The sequence below is a fragment of the Pistacia vera genome, unplaced genomic scaffold (genome assembly GCF_008641045.1).
Source record: "Pistacia vera cultivar Batoury unplaced genomic scaffold, PisVer_v2 Contig539, whole genome shotgun sequence".
NCBI lineage: Eukaryota > Viridiplantae > Streptophyta > Magnoliopsida > Sapindales > Anacardiaceae > Pistacia > Pistacia vera.
Genome location: NW_022196378.1, coordinates 1,071,249 through 1,083,152, shown reverse-complemented (window position 1 = coordinate 1,083,152; position 11,904 = coordinate 1,071,249). Strand labels below are relative to the sequence as shown.

The window sequence follows — 11,904 nt, the reverse complement described above, 5'->3', positions numbered from 1 at the left end:
TTAGGTATATACCTGACCTCAAACGAAACCTCATCTTTCTTGGAACTTTAGACTCTATAGGTATGAGTTATAGGGCTGCTAATGGGAGTCTTAGTGTTTTGAAAGGTTTTTTGGTTGTTATGAAGGCTGAAAAAAGGAATGGGCTGTATGTGTTGAAAGGTAGGACTGATAATGGAGTGGCTAATATTGCGTCAACTGAGGAACTAGATAAGACTACCTTGTGGCATCAAAGACTTGCCCATGTCAGTGAAAAAGGTTTAGGAGAACTTAGTAAACAAAACCTATTGTATGGGGATAAAACAAGGAACCTAAATTTTTGTGAACACTGTATTTGAAAAAATGAGCAAGGTAAAATTTGGGATTGGACAGCACTACTCAAGCTCACCACTTGAGTATGTGCACTCTGATATATGGGGACCATCTAGGCATTATTCACTTGGAGGGTGTAGATACTTTATGAGTCTTGTAGATGACTACTCTAGGCATGTTTGGATTTATTTCCTTAAAGCTAAGGATGAAGCCTTTCCTAGATTTAGGGAATGGAAAACCATGGTTGAAAAATAAAGTGGAAAGAAACTGAAAAAATTGAGAACTGATAATAGTTTGGAATTCGTTAATGAGGAGTTCAATAACTATTGTAGAGTCAATGGTGTAGTTAGACATAAGACAGTGAGACACACTACCCAACAGAATAGTCTTTGTGAAAGGATGAATATAACTATTCTAGAAAAGGTAAGAAACATTTTGTCATGCTCTAAACTTCCTGTTAGGTTCTGGGCAAAAGCAGCCCATACTATGGTCTACTTGATAAATAGAACACCTTCTTTAGCTATAGGTTTTAGAGTTCCTCTCGAAAGATGGACTGGTCACCCTGTAAACCTGGAAAACCTTAGAGTGTTTGGGTGCCTAGCTTATGTTCATACAAAGGATGAAAAATTAAAACCTAGAGCCATTAAATGCATTTTCTTAGGATATCTAGATGGGGTTAAAGGCTATAAGTTCTGGAATTTAGAATCTAAGAAATGTATTGTGAGTAGAGATGTCATCTTCAGAGAAAATACCCTACCTGGCTTAGGAAGCAAACCTGATGAATCTGAGAATTTCCATTCAGGAGTAGGACAGTTAGAACTAGAAGTGAAGGACTCCAGTTTCAGTTCAACTTTGAATCAAGGTGGAGTTGAGGAATTAAATACTCATGAGGAAGAACCAATTACTGATCATGAAGTAGGCCAGAATACTCCAGGGGTAGATACTTCAAACTTGACAGATTATCAATTATCAAGAGATAGAATTAGGAGAACAATCAGACCTCCCAACAGACTAGGATATGCAGACCTGGTTGCATATGCACTTTAGGTGGAGAGAGAGATGAATGATGAACCTTAGACATTCCAAGAAGCAGTTTCAGGATCTGAAAAGTTGGAATAGAAGAAAGCCATTGAAAAGGAATTTGATTCTCTTATGAAGAACAATACATGGATCTTGGTTGATAAACCAGAAGATTGTAGGGTGGTAAAATGCAAATGGATTTTCAAAAGAAAACTAGGTTTAACAGCTGAGGATACACCTAGATACAAGGCTAGGTTAGTCGCAAAGGGATTCACACAAGTGGAGGGGGTTGACTATAATGAAATCTTTTCTCCAGTGGTCAAACATACATCCATCAGGGTCCTGATCTCTCTTGTAGTTCAATTCGACCTAGAATTAACAACTAGATGTAAAGACAGCTTTCTTGCATGGGGATTTGGAAGAAAGCATTCTAATGGAGCAACCTGAAGGATACAACAGTGCTATAGGTAAAGTTTGCTTATTAAAAAAATCATTATATGATTTGAAACAGTCACCACGATAGTGGTATAAGAAATTTGATTCTTTTATGATAGAAATAGGGTTTAATAGATGTAATTTTGACAGCTGTTTTTATTTTAAAAGAATCTATGAACTGACTCATATTTTCTTACTGTTGTATGTGGATGATATGCTTGTGGCATGCCATGATAAATCTGAGCTGTGTCGATTGAAGAGGTTACTGAACACCAAGTTTGAAATGAAAGAGCTAGGTCAGGCTCAGAAAATTCTTGGTGTTTCTATTATCAGAAATAGAGCCTTTGAATGTCTGAAGCTAGTACAGCAGGACTATACTAAGAAAATCTTGAAGAAATTCAATATGCAAGATGCTAAATCTGTTTAGACTCCTCTCGGTGCTCACCTGAAACTTTCGCATGAGCAGAGCCCACAGACTGAAACAGAGAAGCTGGAAATGGCAGAAATTCCTTATGCGAGTGCATTAGGAAGTTTAATGTACTTGATAGTGTGTTCAAGACTAGACTTAGGCTTTGCTGTAAGTCTAGTAAGCAGATTTATGAGCAATCCAGTAAAGACTCACTAGATGGCCCTTAAATGGATTATGAGATATTTACAAGGAACCAGATATGCAGGAATTGTTTTTAAGAAAAAACAAAGTTGTGATGATTGTGTTGAGGGTTTTTGTGATGCAGATTATGCAGGAGATATAGACAGAAGGAAGTTTATATCTGGATTTGTTTTCACTCTATGGGGAAATACTGTCAGTTGGAAATGTAAGCTGCAACATATGGTTACCCTGTCTTCAACTGAGTTAGAATATGTTGCATTAACTGAGGCAGCAAAGGAAGCTACCTGGTTGAAAAGATTGATAAATGAGCTGAGTATTAAGCAACAAACAGTGAAGATTAACAGTGATAGCCAGAGTGCAATTCACCTCTGCAAAAACCAAGTTTACCATGAAAGAACCAAACACATAGATATTCATCATCATTTCATTAGGGAAATGATCGAAAGAGGAGAAATAGAGATTGAAAAATTTGATGGCTCTCATAATCCTACTGATATGTTCACAAAACCTGTTCCATTTGAAAAGCACAGGCTCTGTATGAGCCTGCTTCAAGTTCAAGAGTGAACTGATGAATTTCCAAGGCCACATGGGGTGACAAATCAAGAAGTCAAGGTGGAGAATTGTGATAATATGGCTTTTCATTTGCCACAGTGGAAGTCAATTTGTTTTTGTTAGTGGTCAAATACCTGCTGTGACGTCGTTTTGGCCAAACCTAACATGTTATCTGATTAGGCTATCACACTTTTACACAGACTTCATCTCTCTCTTTTTTGTTTTGGTTCGACAGCTCTTAACCCTAAAGAAAGTTCCAGAATTGATTTTGATCTTGTGATTATGGGGAATGAGAGACAGGTGGATGACGATCTAGGAGTGGAGCATGTGTATTTAACACATGCTCATGCTAAAGGAATGAGCAGATTTCAGATCGAGAAATCTAGGGTTTTACGGATTTGGTGTGTTTTTTCCTTGTCTGTAATCTTTCATGTTCTGATTCAATCATTCTCTCTGTACTATACTAATTGATAATGAAATCCCCTATTGTGAGCCTTGGAGAGTGGATGTAGGCTGCAAAGCCGAACCACTATAATTTATGTGTCTTGTTTATGCTTGCTTTATTCTTTATCTTCATTTGTCATATGTCTGATTGTTAAATAGAGAAATGTTTCACCGCTGATTTAGGTTTAAGTAAACCCTAGAAATCTAATATATATATATAGTTGCTGCGATATTTCACATTAATGGGAAGTATGCAAGCCTTTTAGGGGAGTTCGTGCAAACGATTTGCATAAGACCATGAAATATGATGTTAAACCCGTAAAAGATATTAAAAATAATGCGTGAAAAGTAAACAAAAGAATAGACACAAGCAGTTTTTAAAGTAGTTCGGATGCAAGACGTAAATCATACATCCATTGTTATCTTATTGATGTGCTTACGAGAGATAACTGCTCTATTGCTATTTAGAAGAGAAAAATTGGATGCTTGGTTTAGGGTGGAAGACTCATATTTATAGTTTTGCATGGCTATTCTTGTTTAAGACGTGACCTCCCTGTCGTATGACACGTGTCCTAACAAACCACTCTGATTGGAGACTTAATAATGAGGCAGTCCTCTTATAAGGTGTCATGCGATCTATATGGCGATTTAGCCTATGAGTCTTACTATTGAAGCAATCGTACAAAGGAAGTCATCGTGAATCTTACTGTTGAAGCAGCCAATGGCAACCTTACAAATGAAGTAATCTCTTCTAGGCGTGACACGCGACCTAGACAGATGCACGGTCACAGGACACGTGATGAGAGTCCATGTGCTTCAGTTGCTTAGTCATGGAACACGTGCGTGGGCAGATTCATGCTTCCCAAAGTTACCACATAACATATATAAATATCCTTAGCAGCTGGCGTGTAAAATGTAGTGAAACACTAAATGAGGTGTTATGATGGCAACAAAAATTGCAGGGGTGTAGGTATATCTATCCTTAAAGAAGTTGCCTGCCTTTTAAGAATGGTGGGCAGGAAAGTACCTAACTGAAGTTGTAACATTCGTATCGGAGCCATTCACTTTAATAAAATATATTAATTGCCAAAGTCAATTTACATCCACTTGGTTCGAATAAAGCAGTCCAAGTGATTATACATTTAATTATGCAATTAAGAAAGAAACATGAACTAACCAACAAAAACAGAGACATTCCCTCCCTGCACTTGGATCCAATTGGAGACATTTAACCTGACCATTTTCTTCAGACCAGAAAATTTTGACTCCAATCAAAGAACTTTATGTCCTATGATTCTCTTATATTAATCCCATATCCGTTTCATGCATTACCCATCAAACTCTTCAGTTTAAATCTCACAATAAAGTTCCATTACAGCCTTAAACACAACATGAATACTGATTATGAAGATGATGATGCCTTTTATGCCGAGCTTAGAAGGCAGATTCTACTTTTAACAGCAGATGAAGATGAAGATGTAGATTTTCTTGACAAGAAACACAGAAACTGCAGTAAAGCTAGCAAACGACGCTCCAATAACTTGACAAGTATCTACTCTGCATTGCAACCTGCCGGAAGCTATTTCAATTGGTGGGAATTTGAGAAGAGTAATTCAGTGCCAACTTGGCTGGTGAATCTATGGAGAAATAGCAATGGCAATGGTAATGGTAATGGTAGTGGAACTGGAGTGTTCATCCCCCATATTGTGAAATCAAGAAGATATAAGACAGGTAAGTACTCATTAGTTGTTAGGGAAATGCTTTTATTTTTTCATTGGGGGATTTATTATTCTCGTGCTTAACTCTTCTTTGATGGTTTGCAGGAAGAACAAGAAATGAAAGGCGAATATCCAGGCAAGTAAAGAACTAGACATGAAAGCGGTTGATCTTNCTATTTAGAAGAGAAAAATTGGATGCTTGGTTTGGGGCAGGAGACTCATATTTATGCATGGATGGTTTTGTTTAAGAAGTGACCCTCTTGTCGTATGACATGTGTCCTAACAAACCACTCTGATTGGAGACTTAATAAAGAAGAAGTCCTCTTATAAGGTGTCATGCGACCTATATGGCGATTTAGCCTATGAGTCTTACTATTGAAGCAATCATACAAAAGAAGTCATCGTAAATCTTACTGTTGAAGCAGACAATGGCAACCTTACAAATGAAGTAATCTCTTCTAGGCGTGACACGCGACCTAGACAGATGCATAGTCACAGGACACGTGATGAGAGTCCATGCTTCAGTTGCTTAGTCATGGAACACGTGCGTGGGCAGATTCATGCTTCCCGAATTTACCACATAACATATATAAATATCCTTAGCAGCTGGCGTGTAAAATGTAGTGAAACACTAAATGAGGTGTTATAATGGCAACAAAAATTGCAGGGGTGTAGGTATATCTATCCTTAAAGAAGTTGCCTTCTTTTTAAGAATGGTGGGCAGGACGGTACCTAACTGAAGTTGTAACATTCATATCGGAGCCATTCACTTTAATAAAATATATTAATTGCCAAAGTCAATTTACATCCACTTGGTTCGAATAAAGCAGTCCAAGTGATTATACATTTAATTATGCAATTAAGAAAGAAACATGAACTAACCAACAAAAACAGAGACATTCCCTTCCTGCACTTGGATCCAATTGGAGACATTTAACCTGACCATTTTCTTCAGACCAGAAAATTTTGACTCCAATCAAAGAACTTTATGTCCTATGATTCTCTTATATTAATCCCATATCTGTTTCATGCATTACCCATCAAACTCTTCAGTTTAAATCTCACAATAAAGTTCCATTACAGCCTTGAACACAACATGAATCCTGATTATGAAGATGATGATGTCTTTTATGCCGAGCTTAGAAGGCAGATTCTACTTTTAACAGCAGATGAAGATGAAGATGTAGATTTTCTTGACAAGAAACACAGAAACTGCAGTAAAGCTAGCAAACGACGCTCCAATAACTTGACAAGTATCTACTCTGCATTGCAACCTGCCGGAAGCTATTTCAATTGGTGGGAATTTGAGAAGAGTAATTCAGTGCCAACTTGGCTGGTGAATCTATGGAGAAATAGCAATGGCAATGGTAATGGTAATGGTAGTGGAACTGGAGTGTTCATCCCCCATATTGTGAAATCAAGAAGATATAAGACAGGTAAGTACTCATTAGTTGTTAGGGAAATGCTTTTATTTTTTCATTGGGGTATTTATTATTCTCGTGCTTAACTCTTCTTTGATGGTTTGCAGGAAGAACAAGAAATGAAAGGCGAATATCCAGGCAAGTAAAGAACTAGACATGAAAGCGGTTGATCTTTTTTACAATGTGTTGGAACCTGAAAAGATACAGAAACTATAACTCACAGTACATGCAATTTCACAGCTTGGCAAAAAGATTGGATGGAATGCACGGTGAATATAGCTCTATTAAACATCTAGTAATTATTGTATCATATACAGAAACTTGTAACTGCAAAAATTTACTGTAACCCATTAACAAAAGGATGTACTCCAGCAACAACTAATATTCCGACTGACAGAAATATATTTCAATATTATAACCCCGAATACATTGTACCTCAGTAGCTGTTAGTACAGTTTTGATATTGTTAAATTCTATCATGCATCAGCACTATCTTATAAGGCTAGACAACGGTATCATAACCTGTGATTACACCAGCAACAGGGTTCTTCTGAACAATGGCATCCTGTGAACCGTGAGGTAGTATTTTACCCCTAGGACAATTGATAAATACAGGAACAACAACAAAATTGGGGCTCTCTTTGAGCAATTAACTTGAGGTATCACCAACTCATTGGTCCCAACACTTTCAATGGGTTCTAATATAAGGTGAAATAGCTTAACTACTCTGTTAAATGCTCAATAATGTCCCGAGGAAGAGTTGTGAGGACACGGATAACATCAGTCCCTAGGACGAGCTAACCATAGAGAGCTAAGAGCCCGAAGGCGTGAAGTGTAATCGTTTATAACTAGAAGGGCCCGTGCCGCTTGTCGAGTTGTCAAAATTCTATGCATTTGTTGAAGTGTTTGCTGCCTTAGAAGATCAGCCTAAAATAGAAAACCTGTTTATAATCAAAATAATAGTGATAATTACACATGAAATTTGCGATTGATTTTTACCTGGTGGAGGAAATTCTCTAGTGTGGCAAGCTTGCCCATTGCAATTGCCATTTGGCCCATGTAATCAACAACATTTCCAGTAGCAGCAGGGCCAAGAGATGCAGTGGAAAGTGTGTCTACAAGAGACTGTTGCAAAGCTTCCATTCCTTGGGATAAGGCATCTTCAGCCTGTTGGGAGGACTGCTGTAGATTGCAAATGTCCATCAACTGTTGATCTGTTAAGGGTTCTAGATGGTTGCCAAGTATCTAGCATTCCAAAAATGAAACAAGAAATGGAGTGAATCAACCAAAATATGTATATCCCTTGTGGCAAAGCCAAAATATCTAACAGCAAATCACCTTGAGAAGTTCAGATGAACGAAATCCACCCAACCACATGAAACACCTCTCAGCAGGTGTTTTCCACATGCCAGATAGAATGTGAAATACATCAGCCTTTGCACCGATGCTCTTTAGTTGGAATACTTCATCATAATGTGCCATAACACCATCGACATGGTGGCATAATTCATTATCACCCATATGAGAGTTTACAGCTGATCTTAGGTCATTGTTCAGCCTCTGATGTTCATCAAGCCAGCGTGCATAGTCCAGGTCAAATGCCAAAGCCCCTGATGAAGTATGACCAATTACATTTTCATTTAGAAAGAATATTCTCTAAAATTCTTAAATTCAATAATCTACGATATATGCTCTAGGCATCATTCTACAGCAGAGATTAGACACAAATAATAGAAGCCTTAATCCTGCTGTATAGACAAGTCAATAAGCAAAGACTATTATGATCCTAGATCACATCACTGATATAGCCTGAAATTGGTATCCATTGGCATACAGCAGGATGCAAGCTATTCTTTGTGCACGGTGATCCAATAAATTGCACACTGCAAGTCACAATCTACTTCACTAGCCATTCTCTTTACTCACTGTCATCTCACTTCCACCTTATGCTGTGTATTTGTATATTCTTTCATGTGTGATTTCATAGCTCAGTATAATACTTTTCAAAAATTCTGGGACCATAAGATAATAAATACAATACTCGAACAACTATTTTGGACTTCAATAAATCAATATTGGCAATAACTAGTGTGCGCTTATATTAGATACAGCAAGACAATTAAAAAATTTTGTCCAATCACTGGTACTGCAAGTCAAAACTTTCAGGGTTAGCTACAATATTGTATGAATGAATACCCTTTCAACAATTTGACACAAGCAACTGAGCACACTACATCAAATCACCCCTTACCACTTCCAGTCCCGGAATGGCCTTGCTCTCCTGAAACTCCGGTTGCAATAAAAATACCCTGCATCAAAATATGAAATCTGTACTAAGAAGAATTTAATTGCCCATAAAGAAACGTCCCCACTTTTAAATCCACTGCATTTACTAAAAGAAAAAAGGAGGGACAAAAAGAAACTAAAAGAAGCTGTCACGCGAATCTCACCTTTCAATTGAGAATAGTTAGTATGACAACAACAGCGGAACAACGATAAGAATAAAATTCACAAACCTGCTGGCGAGCTCTTTGAAGCTCCTGCTCTAGTTGTGTAAGCCTGAGACGACTACTCTCTAGCTGCTGGACATATGCCTATTGAAAACCAAAACCTATAAATGATCCCAAGTATGCTTTCGCTCATAAAATTAAGACATCACAACCCAAACAGACGAGGTAATAATGATGTTAATTCAGATGAAAACCAATTAACCACCAGCTACAAATAAACCCAAAATTCTGACAATGATGCCGCACAAACATGTTTAGCCAGTGATCAGAGACTATTAAAGGATTGGCCAAAGGTAGGTTCAAATACATGAAAAATCCCCATAGTAAAGTGGCAAAAAGATAGTTTTTCAAGAACAAATCAATTTAATGTTTACTTCAGTAATTAAAATTTTGCTTCTGACTTGCCCAATGGCAGGATAAAAGGTCATGACAAACACAATCCATCCCAAGGACAATCACAAAGCTGGTAAAAGCATATATATTCTACAAGCTCCACATACTGATGCCACAATTATTAGCATTCTCTCTTATGAGTGATACACACACTGAAAATGCTTTAAACGATCATAATTGTAGCAGTTCATTCTTTTTCATTCTTTTTGATACTACCTTTCTAAATTTCTAAATTGTTTTTGTGAATTCAAACTTGTAAACTTGCCATAGCCCAGAAAATTAGAAGTTACCAGCAAAAACCCAAAACAAAGTCTGAGCAACAGAAGTCCTTGATAAGCATGCAGAATTCAAACTTACAATGGTATGAACACACTATGGCAAACTTGTACATAAGATGTCAGAAAAATGTATAAATTGGAAAATCAAGAAAACAAAGTAAAATAGTATCATTCATCCATATGAGCAGAGAATTTAACAAGCATAGACAACATTACCTTCTTCCTCAGTCGACTCTTTTTTGCAGCTTCCCGATTCTGAGCCAACCTACGCAGCACCTGGAAATAGAAAGCATCCCCTTAGAATCAACCATAAAAAATAACAATGTCTTATTTTTTTATTTTTTTATTTTTTTTACCAAACGAGCTAAGAAATATAATTTTAACAACCTTTTGGTCACCAGTTTTAGCCTTGGATTGATCCATTGAATTTACGACCACAAGTGCTCCACGCTGAACTCCATGAACCTATGGCACCATCAAGAGCCAACATAATTACTCTAGATAACATGAAAAGTAGCTGATAGAAAAGTGATATTAATGTGATAGCACAGATACAAATGATGACTAGTATCCCTTGCCACATTCCATTTGTGCCAAGTACCCATTATTTGGAGGCAATAACAACTTTCAACAGTCCTATCAACTAAAAGTTTGAAATTCACCTTTAGCAAACCAAATGATATGGATTATGGTGATACTATTAGCAAACGTTAGCTGCAAGTATTCTTAAGTATTGATACTCCATATCCAATATAGGCCCCATATTGATCACTGACAAAAGTTCCACCAGCATCACCCAACAAGAACCAGATTATTCTAAAACATCTACAAAAGGTTGAAAACAAAAATATGATGCTAATGCAACTCAAATTCACAGTAGATTCTTCATCACCAGGATGACCCACCACTATGCCGAAAGATTCCAATTTAACAGTACATACATATAAAAGAAACAGAAAATTTGTAGAAAACAAAACACATACAAAGAAAAAAACCGAGAAAGAGACAAGCAACCTGGTTTTTTTCATCAGTGTCAACATCTGTAGAAGTGTCAGTCTGTTGGCTGTTATCAGCCATGCCTGAACCTGACTCGCCCCAATTCTCAATATGCCCGTTTCCCAACGAGGAACCAACCGTTGTCCCCTTCTGGTATATAAACTGACCTGTATCCAAACACCCTCCAGTCCCAGTTGAAGCTACTATATCTGTAGCAAACCCAATGCTCTTTGCGAAAAAACACACAACACAAAAACATCATTATTAATCAATCAAGCAAAACATAAATGATAAATGAATAAACATGGCAGTGAAACTTAATCATATAACCAAAAGTTAGCTGGGCAAAGTTGAGTACCGTGGTCAAGGTGTTGTAGTGGAAGTTATTGGAAACAACAGCAACATTGTTGGCTTTTAAACTGAACATGGAGCCTACAAGGGATGTCAAAGCCAAAAAAGAAAATAGATTAGTAAAGGAAACTGAACGTTCAAGAGAGATAAATAACACAATACAGTTATATATATTATATGAGCAACCCTCATATTATATGTAAATATTTAAAGAGAGAGGGCGAATACTTGGGCTTAAATCAACAGCATCGTTCTGAAAAGGTTGTTCAAGCTCTCCAAGATCCGCAAAACGCGTCTGGTTTCGGCTGCTTTCATCTACTCCCCTGTTTTTTTTTTTTAACTCGATAAAAAAAAATCAAACTCAAGAAAGAAGCTTGACTTAAACAGATCAACTTATCTCTGCCTTACACTCAAAGCCATGCAAAAGCTTGTTTCTCTCCCCCCCCCCCCCAAAAAAAAAAAAAAAAAAGAACATAGCTAAACCAAACAAAACCTTAACTTAAACGAAAAAGAAAAGAAATACCTGAGAAAGAAGGAAGAGTGGCAATATATTTCAGGGTTAGTAGTAGGAGCTGGTTTGAAGCTTTGCATAGTTAAAAAGGAAGGAAAAGGTTAAGGGATTGTTTTGTTGAATTCGCGAGAGAGTCAAAAAGAAAGAAAGAAAATGATATTGGAGAAGAAGGAAACCGGCCAGAAGTAGAGAAAATCTTCAAGTATCTTTCTTGAAGAACATAGCATATCAGTACGGGTCTTTTTGTTTATTTGATGATATAAAAACATCAGCCTTTTTTATTATTGCCTTCTGACTTTGGATTTTAGTTTCCCAATACTCCCACACATTTCTATATCCTCTTTCAATCTCTTGCT

General features: G+C 37.1%; 1 protein-coding gene across 3 annotated transcripts; it reads right to left on the bottom strand.

Moving 5' to 3' along the window:
* Nucleotides 1-7,154: 7,154 nt before the first annotated feature.
* On the bottom strand, nt 7,155-11,858 carry LOC116107504 (transcription factor PERIANTHIA-like). 3 transcript variants are annotated; one of them, XM_031393774.1, is made up of 11 exons: nt 11,561-11,858; nt 11,266-11,360; nt 11,045-11,118; nt 10,705-10,914; nt 10,078-10,155; nt 9,907-9,966; nt 9,026-9,103; nt 8,761-8,818; nt 7,848-8,119; nt 7,509-7,754; nt 7,155-7,436 (listed from the first exon to the last, which is right to left on the bottom strand). In XM_031393774.1, the coding sequence occupies exons 1-11, from the start codon at nt 11,626-11,628 to the stop codon at nt 7,290-7,292; spliced, it is 1,386 nt and encodes a 461-aa protein (XP_031249634.1). In that variant the 5' UTR covers nt 11,629-11,858; the 3' UTR covers nt 7,155-7,289. The 3 variants fall into 3 exon arrangements, with proteins under 3 accessions (XP_031249634.1, XP_031249635.1, XP_031249636.1); XM_031393775.1 differs by having other exon boundaries at nt 11,266-11,377; nt 11,561-11,856; XM_031393776.1 differs by lacking the exons at nt 11,266-11,360; nt 11,561-11,858 and having other exon boundaries at nt 10,705-10,912; nt 11,045-11,117.
* Between the last annotated feature and the right edge of the window lie 46 nt (nt 11,859-11,904).